The 26,074-nt window shown below is 39.0% G+C and overlaps 1 protein-coding gene across 2 annotated transcripts in view; it reads left to right on the top strand.

The window, feature by feature from the left end:
* The window catches only part of LOC102794295 (cGMP-dependent protein kinase 1), a 99,313-nt gene that overhangs the window by 10,463 nt on the left and 62,776 nt on the right, over positions 1-26,074 (top strand). For both annotated transcript variants that reach the window (XM_006783766.3, XM_006783765.3), the window contains exon 2: positions 338-504. In XM_006783766.3, the coding sequence (XP_006783829.1) occupies positions 338-504 (167 nt within the window). The remainder of the gene's footprint in view (positions 1-337; positions 505-26,074) is intronic.

Raw genomic sequence — 26,074 nt, forward strand, 5'->3', positions numbered from 1 at the left:
CGAGTTGGCTTTCAGAAGTAAACCCCTGAATGGAAACAATCTGCATCCATTAGGCATTGATTTTGCTATTTATTGACTTTCCTCAGAATTTTCAGGGGAGGGAGGCGGGTGAGATGGTTTCACCTTGACATCTTTGAATTGAGGATATGTCTTTGAAAAGGCGCTGAGCCGTTAAAGCTAGAATGAAATAGCATTGGAAATAAGAGACATGCTGAACAGTTTTTATTTGAGATGTGCGCCTGCAAAGCCTCTTATTGTGTCTCATTTTGTCATTCTGCAATGAATGAAGTCAGTGCTTGTACAGTGACTGTCTCACATTGCTTGGCTTTGCCTCCAGGTCCAAGGAACTGATAAAGGAGGCCATCTTGGACAATGACTTCATGAAGAACCTGGAGCTGTCGCAGATCCAAGAGATCGTGGACTGCATGTATCCTGTCGAGTACGGGAAGGACAGCTGCATCATTAAGGAGGGCGATGTAGGCTCGCTGGTGTACGTCATGGAAGGTAAACGCACACATGCACGCTGCTAAAACGGGTATTCTTAAAAGATGCAAATCGATCTGACTGTGAAACCACAGGTACAATAATTCTAAAAAGACCGTTATTATAAAACTTTGCCTAATCTATGAAGAAGTGTAAATCTTATAAACCATTATAGCATTCACAGAAGATAAATGAAAGGGACTTATGTTGCATGATTCACTCATGTCACATCAATGTCATTTTGTGTGCTCTGGTGTGCTTGCCGAGTCCGTTTAATTAGGTTCTTTTTAGTAGTACTGACCAGCATGTGGTTCTTTCTTTCTTTCTTTCTTTCTTTCTTTCTTTCGAAACCCGCGATGACAGCAACAGCAACACAGCGTCCACTGTGGCGCTGATGGGATTTGTGAAAGGGCAAGCGATTCAGCGGTGAAACGTTCAAGGAGCCATCATCCTTTACAATAGATTTGACCTCAGGGAAAACAGCCTCAGTTAGTGCCTGCCCAATATAATTCATCCCAATGCAGAGGTAAATCTGGACATTCAAAGGCTGAACTATAGAATGAATATATTAGTATTTAACCGCTCGACTCCTTGTAACTTCACTTTAAAACTCGGCTGAGCAGTGAGAAGCGAGGCAGTAACCAAGAGGCAGTGAGCATGAGTCTTGTGGGCTTGTGCGGAGACTGTGGCATTTAAAGGATAATATTTAACTATGAAGAATGAATCTAGAAAGTTGATTGTTTGCTCTATTGTGGGCCACTGACTTTTATAATTGTGCTAGAGAAACATTTCCCGGATCCCCATTCGGCCAAACATTGTTAAAAATAGATTTGTGGGAAAGGAGGACTAAAATAAGAAGGCGGTATTTCAAAGAAGGAATTATGGAAAAGAATTCAATTATGCCACAAATCTATAATTCTGCTCGTTTGTCTCAAAACTCAGGCAATTGGGATTTGTCATATCAGGAAGAAATACCTCAGCTTTTACAGAAATTTCTTCTGTTTCCACAAATAAAACCCTACTTACTTCGTTCAACCTAAACTAAACTGATTCTCTTTGTATATGATTCTGATAATAGCTGTGTACTGTCCAAAGTCTTATATGGTGACTGGTATTTTTTCACTGATGCCGAGCTTACATAAATGATCGGAGTACTTCCTCTATCCTAGTTCACACCCCCGTCGTGAGAAAAAAAACACACCACTTGTTGCCCTTATCTGTATCTCTGATATGTAAAGAGTCATACAAAACATATGCAAAACCGAACAGTGGACTATACACTGGTGACCAGAGATAACAGTGGTGCTGGGAAAGGGCTGGGTTGCTGTAACAACATTAGGAATTGTATTTTTTCATCTCTCTTACCTTTAATAAAAGAAACTATATGTGTGATAAACCACTGTGGCCTTGCTGAACACAGGTCTACAAAAGTCTGCGGTCACAGTCAGTAGATTTCACTCTGTCCCTGACGAATACTGTGTGCCAAAGGTGTGAGGTCACAAATGAGCAAGTGCCACACTGACTTGATGAATAGGTTCCTCTCGAGCACAACTAAAAAAAAAAAAGAAAGATACAAATCTGTAAGGGGCTTTGTGGGTTCCTCTTTGACAGCGATAGAGGCGAAAGCTGCGATGTAATTGGTAGTAGGGCTTCAGTTCAGCGGTGTCACACTAATATTACATATTATTTAATTAATTAATTCAATTGTTTTGCATTTTTGAATCCTTAGGGTAGGCTCAACATATTTATCTTTAGTGAACTCTCTCTGGCTGCCACTGACTTCTGTTCTGCTCTATGATCTTCTTTCTGTTCCCCTCTCTCGTGTCCCAGCGAGTCCTTTGCCAGCAGCTTTCACCCCGACTGTCCCCGTCCTTGATCTGTTTTGCATAAAAGCAAATGTTGAAACAATATGCTCAAGGGGGACGACTTTGTACCAAGGTCTGTAGAAGCCCGTAACGGTTGGTGACATTTTAATCCACGCTGACGGGATGTCGGTGTCTTATGTCAAACACATAGCTGCATCCACTCAGCGCTGTACGTCATTTTCCTGGAAAATGAAGTGTTCGCCGCTCAGCCAGTTGTGTCATTTATTATTGAAAGTTGGCAGGGTAGTCGTTAATGTTTTGCCACGGGGCTGATATATCCATTATGCATCATATAGGGATATGAGACACAAGTAAACAACTCTTACTCCAATAATAACAAAAATAACAGTGGTAATATGAATGATGCATTTAAACGTCACTCCTAGTTTATAGTTGCTTTAACTATGAGGGCACATAACTTGTTTCCCCTACTAGTTATAGATTGAAATTGCAGACAGTTTCACAGCTTCCCAGCTGAAACAACAACAGGACAGTTATCTATTGTTGCAGATGCACCTGATAATTTGAGATGAGACGAAAATAATAAGAGCTGCAGACACAGAATGAATCCTGGCATTGGCTTGCTGTGATGAGTCTGCCTGCTTAGCAATGGCTGCCTTCATGAATGTTTGTTGTGCTCAGCTCACATCTACTGGGCTCTAATTGACATCGGTTCTCTTTTAAAAACAGTGATTGCAACTGAGACAAAAGCTCGTGTTTCCATGGAGATGGGATAGATTTTTGATTGGCTGTGTCACCCGCAAAGACCCACACAGGTGGATTGTAATGATAATAACTCGCACAATCACGTCCAATTACTATGAAGTATTTACTTGAGAGGGGAAAAAAAGCCATTTAAGTTCTTTCATAGAATTCCTTCATCTTAATCTAATGACTATGCGTTTGCTGCAGTAGGAAGCAGTGTTAAGTAGGTTCTTGCATTGCCGTTTTGTCTGTCTTTTTATTAGGTGGAGACGTGGAAACTTTTAAACAGGTGCAGATCAAGGACTTCAAGTATCGCCTAATGCAAAATGTAACAGAGTCTAGTCTCTAGTTTCCAGAATAGAGATTGAATCATTAAAAGCATTTTATTCCCACATTATCAGATTCTGTCAGATGGTGGGCGAGGTGACGGCCCTCTTTTAAGGGACTAAGAACACTCCAGCGCATGTTTCGTAGTCTAACTTTGATTGAGACTGGGCACAAAAAAGACTTGTGTTGTTTTTGCTTTGTTGTGTAATTTTTGGGGTTAAAATGTGGTTCTGGCATACTGACAAATGATGCTTTTGTGGGGCGTGTCTAAATATAACTCCAATGGGTACTTTACAAGGATTGCTAAAAGACAAGATGAAATCTGCATCACCAAAAACTTTAAAAAAGTGACATTTTGTACAATTTCGAGAATACAATTGTTAAATTAAACAGTTGAATAGTGGGCCACAGCAAAACTAAAGCAAAGACTATTAAGATCACATGACTGGCTTACAATGTGAATATTGATTGCTTCAGCTGCCAGGTGAGGGATTCTTCAAAGTGACATAGTAAATGGTTTTGTGTTGTTCACCAAAGGTCACACATGAATCACGAGAAGTCGCAAACCTGCCAAATCTGAAGGTTACTTGTGGTTTCTAAGATTAAAGATATTTTCAGGGCTGCAAGTAATGATTTTTTTTTTCATTTATTGACTAACCTGTCAGATCTGGTCTCAATCTGTCATTTGGGCCACAAAAGGTGACATAGAGTCCAATCTCACCACTGGTCCAAAAATCTGCTTGCAAAGAATAGCTAAAACAAGACATTAATTATCAAATTTGTTGCAGATCCCTGTTGAACAGGTGCGCTAGTTTAGATATAAGTCTTAACATGGTTACATTTAATGGTTTGGTGCTCAATGGAATGGTAAAGAATTGTGTTTTTCTTCTGTGATTGCACATAATTACTATTTGAATTGAATTACAAACTAGAACAAGTTTCCTCCACTTGGCAGCTTTTATTAAGACAACAAAATATATTCAACCTCTCCTTACTACGTTTCATCTGGCAACTTTGCATTTATATTTGAATTTTACTTAACATTCCTTCTTGGTCTTGCATCTTTCACCCTGTCTGAGAAACAAGCGCATCCAAGGAAAAAAAATGAAAAAAGAGAACGAAGAAACATTGAAACATACGTGGCAAAGAATCTGAATTATGTATTTTTTTCCTCTATCTGTCATCTTTTAGGTACAACTAGATGACTGCCCTTGCTGTATATTTTATTAGTTTTACTGAGTGTTCAGGGATCGCAGACAGAAAAGTGAGGAACGTGAGGGGAGAGGTAACGTTACAGTAGACTCAGCTCCAAACCTGGAGTGCTCATGGTACGCTGACAGCTACTTTGACAAGCTAACATAGTCAAGGCAGCACTTGATGCACCGTGTGCCATTTTATTCAGGTGCACCCAGGATTTGACATTTTCTCTACACAAATACGTTACGCTCCCAATTATTTTATTTGACCTGCTGTTAGGCGAGGCAAGTAGAATATCCTGACAGATCAAGAAAAAAGAATGTGTTTAAGTTTAAGTGGCATACTTGAAAGCCTGAATAAGACAGAAATGAACAATGTGCTGTTTTGAAGCTTATACCGAACCACTTCTGACAGTCACTTCTTTTTTTTTTTCCTGCTTTTACTGAGCTATACCTCAGAATAACAATGAACAGAAATGTTTACTGCTATGGCGAGACACTAGTTTCTCTCTACAGTAGAAGCATCTGATGCTTTATCACTACTTATGACGTGACATTGGAAATCGATCTGTTTGCATGTAGCGTTAATGAAACATTAGCAGCATAGAAAAATGAGAGGCACAGGTTTCTGTCTGCATTTTAATTTTATGGCATATTTTATCCTCCCTTCAGCTTCTACTGACACCTTATCGCCTCTCTGGCACACTAGCTCACATGCTGTGTTTTTGAAACACGACGTGAAAACATATCACTCCAACATCTGTTTTATAACTCGTAAAATCATAGCATCACGTGCACCTGTTAACCTAATAATTGTCTTTATTTAACTATTTAGCTGACTAATTAACCACAAGTCAAAATGATAATAATTGATTGAAGTGCTTTGGCAGGCAAGCAGAAGAAACAGCATGACCAAATTGAAGCAAAATTGGGCTAAAGGTAAGTTAAACTTAAACAAGAGTAATAATAATGAACAACAAGAAAAAGGCCAATTTCTGTTGGACTCTCAATTAATTATTATTGCTGTCTGAAAGTTAGACAGATGTTACGGTTTAGGTGACTTTATGCTGCATGATAGCCAGCGGTCCTCAAAGAGATGCTCTCTGTTCTAACTGACCAATGAGGTAGAGATGAGGGAGATGGACTCCTCTTTCATTTTGAGCAGGGCTTAGAGACGTAATCATCAGGGGCACCTGAGTGTGACTCAGTGTCACAGGTGTGAGAGGACACAAGATCTAGGGCAAATACTTTCAGTATTTCCTCTGCTTTCAGTGCTTTCCCTACAACTGCCAATACCTTCAGTAATGACTAAAGAGGCTACTTCTGGTCTTTTTAATTATTTGCATATTAATGACGTAATGTGAAAATACCAAATGCATTTGGTCACAGAAACACAAGTGCACAAAGCCATTGCACTGCATTGTTGCCTGGCAACTTAAATAATGCAGACTTAAAATTGTTGCCGCTGTTGCTGTCAGTGCATCTTGAGGGAGGGGGGGAGGGGGGGGCAGCTCAGCCAAGTAAAATGTGGAGGCGCACAAATTTTGGTTTGATTGCCCCCTGAGAATACAGCATGAAGCCAATATTTGATGCAACAACTGCTACACTGAAAAGCAGCAAGTTGTAGGTTAATAATCAAACATAACACACTGCCGAGGCTCGTGCACAGCCTGCGTCTTTCAAAACTCAATATTCAACTATTTGTATGTGCACCCTCCTTTTGTAGCATGGCGTGCAATGCAATCACTGACAGGAAACTGAGTTGCACATATGAGCTATCAGCTCTCATGATAACTTTAATGAGGCTCTCAGTGGAGGTTTAATAAGGCATCTGGGGAAAAGGTTAGAGATTTGTACTTGCAATAATGTCCAAAAGAACTGTCAGTCCTGTAGCTTTGTACCTGCACATTTAAACCATCCCCCAAATCCCCCCATCTATCAATACAGGCATAGAAGTAAGTGTAGTCAAGTATGCTGCACGATATATGTGTAATAACAGTATTCTTTGCGACTGCTGTGTTATTATGTATTATTTTGTTTCTTCACTTCACGGATGGCATTGCTCATGCAATAGCGAGGCATGAAAAATCAAGTCCTGTGAAAGAGCTTTCAGAAAAGTATTCCTCTTCCAAACATCATTTTATTCATAATTTAAAAGCTGAGATTTTAATGGTGAATAAAGCAGATTCAAAACTTGCTATACAGCAGCGCAACACTGTAAATGAAAAGCAGTGAAAGGAGAGGGCAAAGAGGCACGAACGTGGGTTTAAAAAACTGCACAGAATTCAGATGGCTTGCTGATTTTTCAGGACGGTGTACAAACATCTATCTACTAACATACAATAGATTAATGATCTGAAATACGTCTATCAAGAAGAATATAACTCTGGCTAATGTGTAATTTATGTGCAAATAGTGCAATTGAGCGTGTTACAGACTAATAATCTCACCTACGCTGAGCTGAGCACCATCTGCCCTGAACACCAAATGAAAATACTCTTTCTCTGGCAAGTGTCTTTTCTCATTTGCCCTCCCTGCATCTAAGTGGTTCCCTTTGTCACTTTCTTTCATTCTCACGTGTTCTCACAGAGACACAGACACACTGCTAAAAGTTATCTATTCAAATGCTCCTACAAGAGACCAGACACATGCACATTTCCCTCTATCACTCCTTCTCACATTTTACCAACTTTGACCCCAATCTGTCCACTTGTCACTACGCCTCTCCCCTTGTCCACAGCTTCTTTTTCCTGTACTGTTTTTTCTCCCTGCTACCCTTCACCCCTTCTGTCCATCTTACCTTATTTTCATTCAACCATTCCCTCTATATTCTTTGTGTTTTTTGTTATCTTTCCGATTAGTCTGTAAAAGCCTTTGTTTTTTTCTCCCTACTTAGAATAGGAATTGATCCTCATTTTAACTCCGCTGAGGCCGATGAATCCAGCTCAGAGAAAGAATTAGTGAATAATTTGTGGATGATCTCTGAGCCTTTATCCCCTTTGTGGCCAACCCCGCTTCGAGTGTTCCTCATCTGGAAAGACGATGAAAGCAGAGTCTGTGTGTGACATAGGAGAAGCAGAGAAGGAACCAGGTGGTACTGACAGAGAGAGGGAGGAAAAAGGGCTTGAAAGCCTCCGATGAGATGAATATTATGCAAGTGCTTGAAATTACATTCATGTTGGGAAAAGGAAGGCAGCGTACTGTAAACTTGTTGCTGTAAAAGGATGTCCATGTTTGAGAGTGCATGGGGAGGTGGTGGTCATCAATAATGGAAGAAGCATGTGGAGCTTTGAATAAAAGTGAGAGCAGAAGTACTGCGATTTAAGCAAAAGTATTACCATCAAGTACTTCAAGTAAGACTTTAATAGTTATTTAAACTTTATTGAGATGGTTATTAACATTTATAAAGTTTGAACGTTTGCCTGCATAATCATGGTTTTCTTATAATTTTACCATCTCAGTCTAAAAGTTCCAAAATGTTGCCATAAAAAGCAAAAACCTTACTTTATTTAATAGCTGTGGCTCTCCTCCACATTGGTAGGCGACATCTGACTAGGATGGGTGCTTCCTAAATGAAGTCTTCAGGGCATGTTCTACTGTGGCAGACCAGGACATGCTGGAGAGATTTTATTTCACATGCCTTGGGTATGCCTCCCAAGGCATGTGAATTCCAGCCATTCAAATAGATAGATGGATGGATGGATGATAGATTGATTGAATAACTGCTACCCCCTTCAGGGCTGTGTCCTGTGCACCTCTGGACTGCTTCTGTCTGGATTGTTTCCTGGAAGCCCTTTTCTGACTAATTGCAGTAGCTGATTTGCCTTTTTACTACAGCTATAAAAGAGCTAACAGAGAGAAATATTAACTTATGTGTCAAACTTTCCCAGACTTGATGTGGAGGTGATAAGATCCAGGTCTCCCACACAGCAAACAGTAGATCAAACAGCATTCTTCAATATGAAAGACTGTTTCGTCCCTGCCTAAAGGAGTGAAATCTGAAGATTACTTGTAGTAGTTGTTGTTGGTGTTTTTTTTTTTGGTATTGCACATTATGAATTTGTCTCCAGGGTAAGCTTGGTGAGCTGTCCAAGGTGTATATGACCCCTCACACTGCAAAAGCGGAGACATGCTCCAGTCTTGTTGCAGCTGTGGATAAAGGTTAAGAAAATTTAATTATAAATTGACAGTGTACAATACTGCTGTAATGTTCTTCGGCTTCTCAGAAAGAATATTTGCTGCAAACCTTACTTGTGGTGCAGATTCTTATTCCATCGCATGTGCTCACTCGCAGTGAAGTTTTTTGGGCCGACAAAGCAATCATCGATTTCCACCCACTTATTCGAGTTGGCTCTCTCCGACTATCTTCACCAACACAGAATTCAGTTTGTAGGAGTTGCAAGTCCAGAGGTAAACCATAAAGAAAGCAATTTAGATTTTTAGACATTTTATGGATGAAATCAATCAACACACCTGTTTTGGATTATTGATATCAGTTCAGTGTTACTGATAGAGCTAATTTTAATCACGTTATATACTTATGGGTAGCAGGATAGGCTGTGTTTGTCGAGGTTCAGAATCAGGTTACAAAATGGGGCACCAGTAATCTGCTCTTCTACAGTGACAGAGTAATCCTTCCATCACCCCGAGACTAACGCATGCATACACATGGGTGTCTGTGTGAGTACACACAGACATCCACACTGAAGTAGTATATAGAAAAAGCACTCACTGGCTGTCAACCATATTGCCACCTGTGGATTGTATCACTCTCTAGTTTGTCATTTTTAACTCACCTACATGAAGAAGCCTGTGAGTTTAGGAAAGGCAGATTCATCAGTCAGTATTGGTGGAGTCAAGGTTTAGAGGACTTAGAGTAAAGGGTTTATTAAAACTTCGGTTCACCGCAAACTTTTTTTTATTGATTCCCCTGAGTTAAAATGTATCTCTTTGTTCTCCTTTTGATCTTTGATTGCTTTTGCCAATTACCCTCTGCCTCGACGTGGGAATTCCCAGTGGTTTTCTGCAAGGTACAAAGCAGTGTTACCAACCAGCTTTGTGTGTATTCTGTCTGTTTGTGAGCTTTAATGTTCTGTACGATAGAAGCAAATAGCAGTTTCTCAAAAAAAAGCCTAGTTTTAAACTTGAATACAAAGCATTTTTGTAGATTATCTAAGATGTTTTCAAAGTATTTTACCAGCCAAGGAGATTAGACAATTCACAGCTCACCAAACGCCATTTAATCTTTTAATAACCAGATAAAAATCTGTTCGTCCACCACTTTGGTCGAGAAAAATCTTAGTAAGTGCCACCCAACAGACAACAGGCACCGTCTAAAAGTGTAAATACAAACAGAATCCAATGATCTGCAAAATATTTTAAACCCCACAATCAACCGATTACATCAAATGCTGGCGAATATGTGGCTGTGATATCAGTAATTTGTTGAAGAAACTCTGACTGGGGTGCAAAAGCCTGTTAAAATTATGTAATAAAAACATAGAATACAAAAAAAAGCACTTTAATTTGTAACATGACTGGATATTAAGAGTAAAAATAGTCTCCTGGAGAGGCTGAGTCTTTACTAGGGACAGAATATGGAGAAATCTCTGTACACAAGGTCCAAAGCTGAAATACAGCACTGAACAGCCATGACCTTCAGGCAGCACTGCAATAAAAACAGAAATGATTTTGAAGTGAAAATCAATGCACGGGCTCTGGAACACTTCTGAAAACTATTGAACACAATCACTGAATCCACCTGATCAACATCCAGAATTCAAGCCACCTTCACTGGCCCTGATCTGCTTTGAGCTGTGGCAGTAATAAACTGGGCTTTGTTCTGCATATTTAAACTGTCTGAAAAATTAGAGAGCGCCTCCAACTTGGCTAACAAGAGGAGCACATGGGAACACAAGAACGAGTTATCCGCACATCTGCAAAGTCACCATTAATGCTGAACAATGGAGTCACATGTGCTCCATCTCCTGTTTGCACAAATTTTAACTGCATTTCTTACTGTAATAAACTGGCCACACAGCAGTCCAGACAGATAAAAGAGGTCTTCATCAGTCATGCAAAACCAAGAAAGACTAGGTTTGCATAGACTGATAAAGACCAAGATTTGCATTCCCTACAGGTTCCAGGTCAGGCAAAAATAAAAGTGGATTTATGTTGTTAACCAGTCACAGTTTAAGAACCGGACATTTAGGTTGATTTCAGAAGTGTGCTGCCAGGCAGGAGAAAAAGAGGAAGACCCTAAAGACGATTCATGGATGTAGTGAAGAAGAACATGTGGAGGTTGGTGTGACAGAGGACGATGCTAAGGATAGGGTGAGATGGAGATGATCTGCTGTGGCAAACAGCTAAAAGAAAAGAAAAGGTGTGTATTACTTATGCAGTTTTCTAACAAAAGAGTTAAACAACAGACGTAGGGAAAGCCTACGTCACAGCCAGGCAGAGTGGAGAAAACTACTTATGTTACACAGGCTGAGTTTTGATCCGACAACTTGTTAATTAACATTAAATTCTGAATAGCAGTGAGCCATGAAATTGATGCCGTTGAGTCAGTTATTTTCTTTCTCTCTCAGTAATGGTGGTCTTTGGATTTGGACATAAATTTTATAACACATAAAGACCTCCATCTGTTATCCATGGCACCAGAAAAATAGGATCACATAAAGCAGCAATGGGAAAACATTTTTTTTCAAGGCTACACTGATTGGTGTCCTCAGATTCTAAATGCTGGCAGAAATTTGTTAAAGGAAGAGACAAGCCCCATGTTCCAACTTTTTTGAAACTTCAGGTGTTTTGCAAAACAGCAAAGTTTATGTCATGGCTGGAATGGCCGGTGTGTTTGAGGAGCGTGGACCCAAAAGCAGATACACGAGGACTAAAGTTTAACAAAAAGCGAGCGGTTTATTTCGGCTGATAACTAGCCCAAAAACAAAAGCACAGACGAACAAAGGTGAAAAACTAAATGTTAACCTAAACTGGGAAAAAACTAACGCAGGATATGGAAAAGCAATGTTGATAAACCTAAACATGACCAGAACATGAGAAAACTGAGACGAGAAAAACATGAGATCCATGGAACATGAGGTGAACAGACGACCTGACACTGAACTAAGGGAGACAGAGGACTTAAATACACAGAACGGTAATGAGGGAAGTGAAAATACCTGGGGAAACAGAGCTGATACAAATAAACTTTAACGCCACAGGGGAAGTACAACTAAACACACTGAACAAGGAACGCAAGACCTTTCAAAATAAAACAGGAAGAATAATGGAAGGTAGACATGACAACACAAGTTTGACACGAGAGACAGAGAGAGGGAGGGAGAGAGGGAGAGGAACATAGAGGGGAGAGACACAAGGGGAACCTACAAAAACAAGGAGGCATAGAAGAAACATAAACCAGACTCAACAAAGACAAACTAATAATAATACCAGAACTTAACATTATCACAAAAGTAATACAAAATACAAAATAACTCAACTATGCCCTTACCTTAAGATACCACATGAATTTAACATAATATTAACATGAGAAATCAACAATACAAAATAACACAAAATGCAACCCCTGACAGTTTATCTGTGGCAAAAGACATGGGGTCTTTGTAAAATAAAACATATTTATCTTTGTACCATCACCCATGTCAGGTCTCAGGTTTTTATGCACGTGTACATGTGGTGATACAGTATGTGTAATTTGGTTAAGCATTTGTGCGTCTAACACCCAAATGAGACTTACAATGAATCCACATAAAATAGCTTGTGTCTCCTGTCTGGTGAAACGGCAAGCTACTGAAATGAGAGCATACCGTGGAAATGAAAAGGGCCCAGTATTGTAGCAGTTTGCATGCCATATTAATCTGTATTCCGCCGTCAGAGCTGTCTAATTAAGTCCAGTCTGCATAAAAGAAATGCTACAGTATATTCACACGGCAAGGATGCTAACTGCTAATTACAAGGCGGTGATTTGGTGTGTGAATATAGAATGATCATTTTCACTAACCCCTGCTTTCAATCAGCTTGTCAACATAGTTGCAATAATCTCAGTTTGATGAGTAGAAGAGTAGCAGGGATGGAACCAGGGCTTTTATGTTTTAATGAAAACACAGAAGGGGGCTCCAGACAAGTGGATTTAACTGTCATATCTGAGCTCACATTTCCCATTATTACCGCTGAATAAAAGTAACTTTCAGTGTGAGACTGCAAGATTAAGAAAGTAGACATGTGGCATTACAGTATGTTCTTGCAGAATCTCCGTCTCCAAGGTAAAATGATGTAAAAAGGGTGAAACCAACTGTCCTCCATGTCATGCTGGCAACACACTTTTTAGTGGCTTTAGGCCTCTTAGTCGAATATAAAATTACAGTGTAATTTTCAGCAAAAAATACTAAATGCACTCCAAATTATATTGTTATGTCCTGACATTTACAATGTAATTCTTCCGAATGCTTGAGGTGCAATATCCTCATGTGATTCAGTAACTATAATATACTCAAAAGCATCCAACTGGTCCTTAAATGTAGGTAACACAGAATAAGCAGGATCCTACAGGATTCAGCACTGGTGACCAGGGGATCTTTCACTTGGAGTAGAAGGTCTGAAATGTTTTGAAAACTTTTAGGTTCCTGCTCATGTTCAAAGATTTCTGTATGTTCAAAAACATACCTTATGTTTTCATATTTTTCGAGAAAAAACCCCCACCTAGTGCCAGTCTTTCTCCCCTGCCGTGCCTCTGTTTTCTCCTGCTTTCTTTGTGTTTGCCTTCTTACATTCTCAACCAACTCTCTCTGCTCCCCCCTCTCCATTTGTCATTTCCTTTTGTTCTTCTTGTTGCAAAAATTGTGTAGGTTGTACCCAAATACGATCCAAATAGCAGTGCAAAACTGTTAACTAATGCAGCATGAAGGTGATGAATAAAAATGAAGGTGAACTGAGTGCACTTCAGCCTCAACAGCTGCGAGTTAGTCAGCAGAGCTTTGATTTAACTTTACTTGGAATTTTGTTTTACCTATTTAGCTAATTTCAAGAGAATGGAGAACAAGGAAGTCTTGAAGTAAAACACCTTATGCAACTAGATTTGTGATTTTCAAAGTGTCTCGAATCAGGGCTGATTTTGGCATCACCTCCTACAACAACAGCATTAGTGGATTGCTATCTGCAATCTCCACCCTCCGCTTTCAAAGCTAAGGCTTCCAAAGCTGCAGAAGGAAACCGCAGCACGAGTTTGCTGAAAGAAGGCTGATAATAATCAACATGCGTCGTTTGTGTCGATGATGTCGTTTCCAAAGAAGGCTGTAGGATTCAGGGTAAGCTTTTCAGACGTGACAGCTGGAGGCAATGACAGAGAGAGGGCAGTTGACAGGCTGTTTAAAGGTGTTGTCAGTGTTAAATGTATTAAAGATTTACTGCACATTTCTAGCTTACAGCATGGTAGAAAGGAATTCTAGCAGTATTTAATAAGCTGTATTCCTCATGTAAGGTGTCATGCTTGACTTTAAAATTGCTTTTTGAAATCTGTAGAATAAAATTGGAGAGAAATATACATCCAAGAGTCAAAATGTTTGAAATGGTGGCACAGTGGTGTGGTGTGATGGCATGTTGGTTCTCATGTGTGGGTTTCCCGCAGATACTCAGAGTTTCTTTCACAGTTCAAACACGTGGATTTTAGATTCTTGGTGATTCTAAATTTGTCGCCAGTGTGACCGCCTCTCTATGTTAGCTCTGTGAAATACTGGTGACCTCTTCAGGGTATACCCCACCTCTCGCACTATGACAGCTGGGATAGGTTTGATCCCCACCTTGACCCTGAACAACTATCTTATATAATGCCTCTCTGACCAGCATGAGGAATGAAAGTAGACAAGTGAGCAAGCAAGAAAAAGAAAGGGAAAACCTTATCTCTAAATTGCCCGCAGTTTGTGGTTAAGAAAAAAAAAACCTTTGCCAACATGCAACCAAAAGCTGATGGTGTAGCAGGTTTGAAATACTTCCAAAGTACTGAACATTTCTTCAGCGTATAAGATATATTAACTGTCCTGATACCCTTATACTGCCAGCCATTCACAGTTTCTTCAGCTACTACCTCTTTTATTTAGCTTCAGGATGCGATTGGAGTGGATCCCAGCAGCAGCCTGCTCCTCAGGCCACATGTTAGTAAGGTCAGGTGTAAAGGTTCAGCCAAGCTGCAAAAAACAAGGCATAGAGTCTGGACCCCTATAAATACCACTGAGGATCGCTAAGTGCTTTGCAATCTTCTCTCATTACATACTTATTTTAATACGTTTCCACAGGTGGTAGATAAATCCACTCCCTGTCTGTGATGGCATTAGTATTGAGTAAATTTTCATAATTAGGTAAATATTAGGCCCTAAAGAGGGGCATATGTGGGGATGGGACTGGTCTGATTGACAAGCCTTTCTTTTTGCATTTGCCTTTGGCATGTTTTCATTAGATCAGTTGTGATATAATGACAGTTGTTATCTTTTGTGAGTGGAATAGGCAGAGAGAATTTTGATGCTTGTTAGCATGTTTAATGAACTCTCTGTTTACCAAAATTATGTGTTGGACTTTTCAAAGCTGGATTATCAACTCTTCAGACCATTCTAACATCCTTTTTTAATGTTTTTTAAATGTTTGTTTATTCTCATACTGGATTCAAACCAATTTCAGTTGAGTTATTTTCCAATTTAGATTTATTTATGTAGCACCAGATCTCAACAACAAAAAGAGAAACTATACAGTTTGACATTGTTAGCTATTTCCGAGTCCAAAACTCCTATCACTTTTCAAAATCAAACAAACTCTGAGGCACTACCTAGAAATTGTTTCACCTCCAGTACAATGACCAGTGTGGCTGTTATCTCACGTGTTACAATAAAGTTTAATGTCCAGGCATGTGTGAAAAAATGATTTACAACATTTAGCAAAGTTACAAATCAGCAGGAAATTAGCTAGTTTAGCTAAATTAGCTAAGCTAGTTTTAACTTAAGAATGATAAAACATGTTCTGACTGAAGAATTTGTAAAAAAAAAAAACAAAAGCAAAACTAAAATGTACAACTCTACTACGACTGACATAAACAAAGATAAAAGGCTAATAAACAGCAATGTTTGGAGGGCTGTTGTAGTAAGTAAATGTCTTTCTTGTGGTTAGGCTAATATAAATACATTAGCATGTAGGTTTTGATCCCAAGCTTAATGTCGAAGTGAAGTGTTCTTTTAAAAACTTTACTTAAGGATATGTCACAAATGAACAGTGCAGATAAATTCTATTATTATTTATTCTATTAAATAAAACAACACACAGAGCATTAAAAAAAGATTAAAACAGTCTCAATCAATGCAGTACATGTTTGGATCCAGAAACAGGGTTGATGTGTCATCACTTGACAAGTGGCTAGAGAAATAACAATCCACATGCCCACCATATGAGCAAGAAGGCCTAGTTGGCAATAATGGAGAGATTTAATTTTTATTATTTATTTATTTTTACCAGGGTAAAAGATAGAACCGGGCTTGAATCCCTATAGTAGAAACTCAATGTAAGAAAAGTAAAAACACCCGGAACACATACAGAAACGGTATGAAATGAAACAAATTTGAATACTGTAATTTGCAGTTAGGCTAAATGCATGAACATAATTATGAAACAGCAGAGTTTTGGACTTTTCATGTGGACTTTGCTTTGATGCATATCTGTATCACAGGCACAGATGGAAATAAATTACTGGGAAAAATAACAAAGACAATGAGGAGTCCACTAAGATTGTGGTTACTAGCTAAAAATAAGTGAAAACAGGCTTGGGTTGGGAGATATAGAACGAGCCATATTCCAGTATATCAAAGTCACAGTTGTGTCCTCTTAGAATAAGTCAACACAGTGTGCTACTTTCACATAATAGCTTTGAAAAACTGACAAGCAAGGGCTTTAGACTAGTTATCAATGGAAATGGAGTTTCTTGGATAACTCAAACAGTGTCAAGGACATGCAGAACGTCAGCTTCTATTGATGGCATCCAAGAAAAAAAAACCAAAAACCTTGCTCTTCGGCACAAAGCTGCAAAAGAACATGAAAGGAAGCAGAATGTTAAGTGGATCATTGCTTTCACATAGGTCAAACATGTTTCGCATAAACCTGGCTGAGACTACCACAGTAAATGCATCATCTTTAAAGTGAAGCAGGGAGGCTTGTGTGTGATGATACGGGGCTGCATGAGAGGGAAAGGTGCTGGGGAGATGAAATTGATAGAGGGCAGCATGAATGCTTGTGGATGTTCCAAAATACTGGCAAACAAACTGAGTCGCAGTCTCCAGAAGCCTGGCAGGAGACTAATATTGGAGCCTGATAGCGATCCAAAAACACAAGACTGCCAAAATCAAACAAGGAGAAAAAAAAGTGAAAAATAGGACCTGGCAAGTGTGCCGGCTGGCTGAATCTATTAGAGCACTCTTTGGTATTTTAAAATGAAATAGTAGAGTAACAAACCCCATCCAAAGGAAAGCAGCTGAAAAAAATGGCAGAACATCCCTCCAGAAGCCTGTGGTGTCCTCTGTGCCGAGGAGGTATGAGTCTGTCATCAGAAAAGAAAAAGCTGATCATGCACGGTGGTGAATAATAAAAAAAATACCTTTGGAGTGCTGATTTTCTACTGTGAATCATGTGTTTAATATGTCTAAGCTGTTTTAACTGATAAACAGTACTGGAATTTCATTTTTAGGATATATTGTACAGGGGTGTGCGCAGACCTCTTGTATACTGTGTATCTACAGATAAGCCACAGTGTTAAACCCACCTGCCTACCTCCTGCTGCCAAAACAGCTGGCACTGATGCAGGATATCTGAGTATGTCCTGTGGTGTCTGGCAACGAGGTGATGGCACCGGTTATTTTGGGTTCGATGGGCTGTGGGCTGAATCAGGCTTGAGCTGGTCCATTCTGCAGATTATCGGCTGGATTGGGATCTGATGAATTTGATGGATGAACAGCTGGAGCCTTTTATCGTGTTTCTCTAGTCACATTGTCCTGCCGGGTGAGGCTGCTGCCATCGGGAAATGCGTTTGGCATGAGGCTGTTCTGGTATGCAACAAGGCTGACAGGTGGATGTACCTGACAAAGTAGCATCCAAACATTTTCCAACATTGTGGAACCTGTGGTTGCAGCTTGCTCATTAATCAGAATACAGCAGTACAACATCACCAGGTGGAAGGCACCGTTAACCACTCATTTTTTGAAAAACATCTTAACATTTACAAAAACAGCATCTTTCTTTCTACCCTCTGCATTGTTGTTTTTGGCACTCGCTCTGTATCATCCCGTTGCTTGTATTCTTTCAGCGGCAGTTATACACGCAGCGATTTTCCGAAACAAAGCTTACGCTTGTTATTTCTTTTGAGCGTAAAACTAGTTTTTTTTTCTTCCTGAGCCTTCCTCTCAAATTAATAACACAGCTCTTGCCCTTCTTTTTCTCTTCGCCTCACTTTGTTTGTTTTCGCTCTTGGCTTACATCCATATTTCATTCTATTTTATTTTTTTACTGGGGGAGAAAAATAATGCATGACTTGACACGACTGCTGCAGAACAGCAAGTCAAAAATGACTGAACCTGACTGCATTATTCAGCTTGGTAATCAGGAGGAATTTACTTTTAATTAGGCCTGCTATTAATTAGCTTTTAAAGCAAACACAATAACTTTAACTTGTAGCTTTTTCTCTTGGAACAGAGCTTTCGTAATGAAGTCCATTTCTTGCATTTCTCTATTTTCCGATTAATTTTTTTGTCTTATTTTTCACAAGAAGGCATTTGGTGGGTTTTTTTTTTAGATTTCAGGATACGGGCTTAAAGTAAAATAAATAAATAAAAAAACCAAGATGAAAATAAATAACTCAGAGCTGACACACTACTAAAGGCTACCATTTCAGGCCGTTTCAGTGAACTGCAATTTATGAACTTTTTCCAAATAAAAAGCAGATGGTGATGTCTTTTAAAAACCTGGAATTTTCTAAACCTCTTTCATTCTCTGTTGAATACATCCCAAGCTTGACCAAAAAAAGAGAGCTTTTCGCTTTAGTCTTGTTTCTCCCACAGCTGTTTCTTTACCAGACCATTAAAACCGTCAGGCACATGCCCAGCTGAAGACCGAAGTGACAACTTGAGTGTTGTACCACCTGAAACTAGTCTTAGGGCTCCTCCATTGCTCTAATGGACAGGCAAGCACTGTGTAATTTGACCCATAAGCAAAGCCGGAAGAACAAGGCCCATCATGACAGGATGGTGGTTGTATGCTGTTTTCGCTGGGATTTGAACTCCCTCACATCCTGTTTCTTAATGTCCGCTCTGTGTGGCTTGAAAAAAAAAAAAGTCAAGCGGTATCCTGCGCCTGACCCCTGAAACTCAACGTTATTTTTGTCCGCGGTGTGAAAAACTCCATGTGAAAACAATCACATGTTCATTTTCTTCAGTGTCCTCGAGTAAATGCTGTAATAGAGAAGTGTGTGCGATGTGTTTTCTACAGGTGCACAGGCAAGTCAGCTTATTGCAGAAATGCATTTATCTTTCGCCAAAAGACAGATTTCCTAATATAAATGGTCTATAATTTAGTCAGATATTTTTGCAGACCACAGGGGACAATTTAAATCACTCCTGTTAGAGGATTCGTAGGAGCACATTCATGCTGTGTTTTTTTTTCTTTTTTTATCTGTGAGGTCTTCGTCACCAGAGTGAGATAAAGTCAGTCTAAAAGATGGGGCACCTTTTTAATTTGAAAAGCAGCCAGAATCCCATCTGATCTTGAGCCAGAGGGAAGTGTGCTCCTAGGTCTGTCCTCGTGCCCTGCTATGTGGAGCACACTGCTGTGTGCATTCAAATGAACAACCATTACCACAGCTACAGAGCCTTAAGGGAAGAAGACATGCTGCGATAAATCGATTGTTGTGCTCAAAGCAAGTTTAAAATGATAATCCAAATGCTAATCTGAGACAAGAAGGTAAGAAAAAAAGGGCTGAAATAAAAAATGTCCAGATTTGCCAGAAGAAAAAAGAAAAATATGCACATAAACACCCCAGACTGAATAAACATGTCCAAGCTGAACTAGTTTAGGGTTTGGAAAGCAGAGTTTTCGTAAACCGATCAAAAGAAAAATTGCACCCTGAATTTGCAGGAAGCTGATTAAACTTGTGCCAAACAGAGATCTGTTGAAGAAGACGGGCAAAGCACATATTTGCCACTTTTACGCGCTGTGCTGCTCCGATTAATTTCGTTAGCACGCGTAAATGCCAGACCGTATTAAATCAGCTCCCATGTAAACAGCCGACTCAGAGTCTTCAGCTGAATGGTTTCAGTCGCATAGTTCAAGTAAGAAAAGTCAAGCAAATGTCCAACAGATGTAAAAACAGCAAAATTAATGATAAAAAAACCTTCTGCGATGTGCAAAGGGACACGAAGAGACATGCATGGGAGGAGGCTGAAAAGCAGATTTGCTGATGTCTAACAAGGAAAAAGAAGATATAAATAAAAACACACACACAGAGAAACTGATTAACAAACTCAAACAGGAAGTTACTGTAACAGAGAGAGAGACACAACATAAACACAAATAAATGGAGATGCAGATAAGAAAGCACAGACAACAGTCGGGGGAAACCTAATGATAGTTAACTCACTCATGCCATATTTGATTGCCTTTCTACACAGCACACTGGATCAATGAATGTCAACATACTCCACATTGATATGATATTGCCAGTCTGGTGGGAGAGTGTACTTGCATGTGATGTTATTTGAATGAGCTTTGAGTAGCACTTGCATGAGAGAGGTGAATTTCAAGTGTATTTGGAGCTGCTGTGAAAGAGCAGTGTGATAAGACACGTTTTTACTACGCACAAATGCAGGAAGTTAGCTGGACAATGTGCTTGTCTGTGCACACTGGGAAGCAAGGGGCCCCTTGGAACGAAAGGTTTCTTAGAATAAATCATTTGTGTATTTCCAATAAATGAATAATTGAAATACTTAATTTCGTAGTCCCTCACAGCCTGCACTTATTGAGCTGTCCAAAATAAACGCTGTGTTTCACTGCTCATCCTTCTCAGGAATGAATTACATGGTTCTTCACAGGAAATTATTAGATTTATCCTTAGTGGAGGTTTTGCTACCTGACGTATGCTTGTCTTTGTCCTTACATGCACTCCTCAATGAAAGACGTGCACACAGACTGCCCATATTTGCACTTAATAAAGTCCTGTGTCTTACATCCTTTTATTCAGAGCACTAGTTATCTGTACAGGTGCACCTATTACATCATTTTCTCTCTATACACGTCTGCAGACACTTTCTTTGTTTGCACTCCAGCACAGAGTGTCTTCCCACTGAACTCCATTAGCCCCCTCTACTGCTGATGGATCAAAAATCAGCAGATTTTGCTTCAGGTATTGTGGTGTGGCAAGGCTCAATAGATACTTTAAAAGGTGTGTGCGGTTAATAACAGACAGATCTCTCCTTCGCTCAGAGACCAAGATAAGCTGTTTCTACATATGATAAGATAGAGGTAACAAACACAGTGTTGCCTTTGGTCTTCCTTTACATTTCTCAGATTCGAAAGACATGGCAGCTGCTGTGAAACTATTAGCAGTTTTCTTCTAAAGTATTCCTCTTCCATTTTCTTATCTGTGACACCCAGGTATAATAAGGGCTTAGGAGTTTTGTGAGGTGACAAGTCATCGTTATCTCAGCACAGTTCACTGATTAGTCTGGCACAGTTTTGTTAAGCTCAGTTGATCCTCAGTGACTTTATTCCAGACGTAACTCTTATACAGAAACAAGCACATTATTTGTGTTCTTTATAGACTTTGTAGGGCTAGATTGACACTACAAACACTTTTTCAGTCAAATTAAGTTAATAAATGTTTACTGCGAGTTTCTAAATTCTTGGGATGAATCCTCAGTTGCACAGGAAGGGATCATCTCATCATCTTTACATGTACAAAAGCAATAAACATATGATTTTTAGGAAGAAGCAGCAATAGGAGACATGCAAAGAAAGAAATATGAACCACTATGTAAAGCCTATCCTTCATTTCTTGAGTTTTGCTTCCAAGAAGCCTGACTTTCTTAAAACTAGTGCAATTCTCCAAGCTTTTTTTTTTAAAAAAGTCTTTCAAAGTTTTTCTTCGGCCATTGGCTGCTTTTGCACTCATTTTTAGCCCAGTCCCTATAAGTGACCATTTTCAGAGGAATGTTTTATGTTTTTCAAGCCACTTAACACCGACCTATGACTCATTCAGACATTAGAAAGGCACTTAAATTGAGGGTAAACTATTGCTGTGATGATGCATAACAGAAAAAAAATGTATCTTTATGCATTTTCTTTCCAGTTCTTTAGGTTAATTAAAAAAATGCCAAATATAGCACAGTATGACTGACATAAACTATTTTTGTACCATTTTTTGAGATATTAGACAAAAACTTGGCATGGTGTGCAGTATGTCCTCAACAAATGTAAGGAAATTGGACAAGTGGAGGACAAAAGAAGCAATGGGAGACCTAAACACTACAGACCTAAAACTCTACAACAAATTAAAAGTAGCTGTATTTCATGTCCTTAAGAAATCGAGGCTGGCTGTCAGAAAGATGTTTTTAAGGAAACAGAAAGAACAGGATGAGGTTTGCCCAGTTACATAAGAACTGGACTGAAATCAGTGGCAGCAGGTCTGATGGAGTGACAAATCCAAATTTGAACATTTTCAGAAGAAAGGTACAACAGTGAGTGTGTACAGCATCTGTAAAATGCAATGCTGTATGTCAGCTCTGGGCTGCATTTTGTCAAAAATTATCGAGTTGTGCAGAAAAGTACCATCAGAATTTGGATCTGCCATGCAATAGTATCTGGAAATGGCTTCATTTACACACAACACAACACTATCAGTCATGGATTGGCTTTCCCAAAGCCCAGGCCTCAGTATTATTGAAGAAGTATGGGATCATCTTTATATTGGGAACAGAATAAATGGCAGCCAACATCGAAAGAAGAGCTCTGAATGTCCTTTAAGAAGCCTTGAGTACTATTCCTGAAGACTTTGTAAGAAATTTCACTTGCCTGTGAAAAACACTTGCCCAATGGAATTCAGACTGGTTGAAGAATAAAGGTTGTGATACCAAATACTTTTCTTTCAAGCTTGTTAGAATCGCACAAACTCAGATTTTGCCAGTGTTTGAGTAAATCGCTACAGCTATTTCCTGTTTTCCTAGTAAAATATAAAGAAACGAGCGGTGGCTCTAGAGTTTTGCACAGTACTTTAGAAGCAGTCGTTTCTTTCACGTGTGCTAACTGGGGAGCACAGTTATCACTATCATTGTCACATCACAACAATCTCACAAAAAGGAGATTCTGGGGACAAAACACCTTTTTTTTCATTCTCTCTCTTGGTGCTCCAGTCCAAACACATGCATGCTAGGTTGATTGTGTGTTTCTGTATCTCACCTCTTGCCCCGTATCAGCTGGAATAGGCGCCAGCCGCTCCGTGACCCTGAATTTAGATAGGTCGCTAAGGAAATGAATAGATGTGTGATGAGAATCAGATTTCAAAAGTCTGGCAGTGAGCAACATTACTTTGACACCATTTGTACAAAACATTTTTAAGCAAATCCAAGCAATTTTTTGATCAGGCAGTCGGCTTAATATCAAACTTTGTGCCTGCTACTCTCTGTGAAATTCACAGTTTATACATTTAGGAAAATGAGGAGTACAGGAAGTAGATCATGAATTCACTCTGAAAAAGAAACTCTGCACATTTGTTTTTCAGTCAGTCTAAGAATCCTCTTATGAATTCTTAAGCTGCTGATAATGAAGCATTGCACTGTTAAAAAATATAAATGTGGCTTTAAAAGCAAGATGTCATTTTTTTCCCCCCATCTCGAGCTGTTTCTTCTTTTGAATGGAAAACGAGGGTGCTACCGCAAGCTCTGACTGAAAAAAACAAGGCTGTTAAACAGGGACACTGGAAATAGCAGGGGAGCAGGCATTAAGACGGTGACACATTTTAAGAGCTAAAGATTTTCTCTCCATGTAGTTTCATGCTGGGTGTTAATCGATAATGTATTGTTATCCATAGTGAAAATGTGTGCTATAGTACCAATAAGACAGAAATAAGTACAAAATGAAAAAAAAGAATAAGCCCTGGAATAATGAGAGGTTTTTTTTTTTTTGAGGCCTTTTGTCAAATGCGGTCATGGCCCGCTAACAAGATAACGTGTCAAATGGTTTTCTTTATGCTTGCTCTCATCGTCATGCTGTATTTCATCAGTTGCCTAGAGCAGACTTTAGATGTTTTCTCTGGGCTTTTGCTCTGTGAATCAGAGTTATGGTCCTGCTGGAATGCTGAGTTTTTTCAGGAAAACATACATCCTTGATGAGGCTTGTCTAAACACAGAAGCAGGAGCAAACCCCTCCAGTCACAGAGGCACAGAGGCTCTTACAGTGCGAAAGAAAAATGTGTTCACTTATCTGAAGCTGGTAGTTATGTCTCCTGTTGTCTAGAAATCTTTATTTGATACAGTTAACGCAATAAGGTGCTATCTATTTTAATTTTAATGTTAGTTTAAAACATGCATGTAATATACAGGATTTGGCATTTTGTGTAAGTTACTTCCTGTTTTATTTTAAAATGCATGACAATTCAGTCATTGCTCTGTGCATATATACTCCCCTGCTTCTCTTTTTTCCATGTGCAGATGAATGTTCCAGTTAGCTACAAGTTTATGAGTGTTCTTTGTGGATTCATATATATAGTTTTTTTCATATTTTCAGACTTTCTTCAAATGTGGACATACGGTTTTGCACTTTTCCCTTCCCCAACAATACTTTTTTAAATTAAGTGTCTAGAAAAATCTGAAGCTCACTGTTGTCACTCGAACTGGTCTCTTAAACAACTAAGGAGCTACTGAGTGAAGGGGTGGGTCATGGAGTAATGGTGTAGATCAGAGTGCTGACACTTAAATAGTGGTGTTTATACACCATGAAAAATGTCTTGGGCATTGGAAATGTAGTGTTCCTGGGTTTTGGACCCAATGTTTTGTGGGGTGTTTTCTTGCCTCTTAATTTTGTTTTATTATTACCATTTTATATTTTGGTTATACTCTATGAGTTAATGTTTGGAATTCCTGGTTTTTAGGGATGTCTTTTCTTTTGTATACATAATATGCCTCTATGCTTAGCCTTGTTACTTTTGTATCCTGAGTTTTGTTGTTATTTATATGTTTCTTTTTACTCAGAGTTAATCTAGCCTCCTTGTATCTTGTCACCTACACTTTGTGTAAGTGTTAGGTATAGAAAGTTTCCCTTTTATGTTACTTCCTGTGTTATTTTACCACTCTCTTGTGTCTAGTATTTAGTTTTTCTCCTCCTGTCTTGTTCTTGATTTTTTCAGCAGTGTCTTGTTACCCTGGTGATTCCACTTCCTTTGATTGCCTCATGTGTGTATTAAATAGCCCAACTTTGACTCTGTCATTCTTGTGCGAACCTGCAATTTCTCTGTTATTTTGCCTTACAATCTTTGTACTCTTTGAACTCTTTTGTACTACAATTAACCCCAATTATCTCGCCTGTTTTTGAGTGCTTGTGTTTTGGTCTTTTTGTCCTGTGAACTGTGATAGTGAAGTGACTTTGTGGGTCTTTCCATGAAGCCTGTGCCACTCATGTACAAAAGTATATGTGTTCACAAAAAACTACCAAATCCAATTTTTAAAACTGTTTTTGCAGCCAGCAAGCATTTTTCTCATTATTACTAAAACAAATCAATGCAAATAGTAGGAAGCAGAGTTACATTTAGCAAACTTTAGTGTAAACAGATCAAAAGAAATTCAGGAAACTGAAATCAATTTTTATTGCAACAGTTTAACCAAACCTCTGCATTTGAAATGAACCTGATACAATCTCAGTTATGTTCATGGTCAATCTTTAACATGCTGGAGAATGAGACAATAGTGTGATTAGCAGTAACATCATGTTTGTTGATTAATTTCCTTTGCTCTGGCAGAACACTTGTTCACAGAACACAGTACTAAGCAAAACTACAGGATGAGATACAGTATACACCTAAAATTTAATAGAAAAACAGAAAGCTTTGTAGCCAACCATGCAACCATTGTTTAATTAACCATTAATCCTACTAGATGAAAGGTCAGATTTGGACAATGATCATACCAATCCTTACATACAGGATTCTTTGTGATTTTGTTTGTGGTGGTAACATAAGCTGACAGGTTTGTAGAGTTTTTTGTTTTTGTTCATCCACAGGCTCTGGCATGAGTCCAGGAGTAGTTTGAGATGCATGCACTGCAAAATAATCATATTTTTTTCTAGCCGAGTGAGCATTCAGGCTGGTTGCCCCTAAAAAATGTGATAAAAACCCTTAGACATCTATCAGCCTCTCCATTTCATCACTGAATCGCTATTTGCAGCACATATTTAATATGTATTGGACTTACAGAT

The sequence above is a fragment of the Neolamprologus brichardi genome, chromosome 13, assembly GCF_056152115.1.
Source record: "Neolamprologus brichardi isolate AB-2024 chromosome 13, ASM5615211v1, whole genome shotgun sequence".
NCBI classification, from domain to species: domain Eukaryota; kingdom Metazoa; phylum Chordata; class Actinopteri; order Cichliformes; family Cichlidae; genus Neolamprologus; species Neolamprologus brichardi.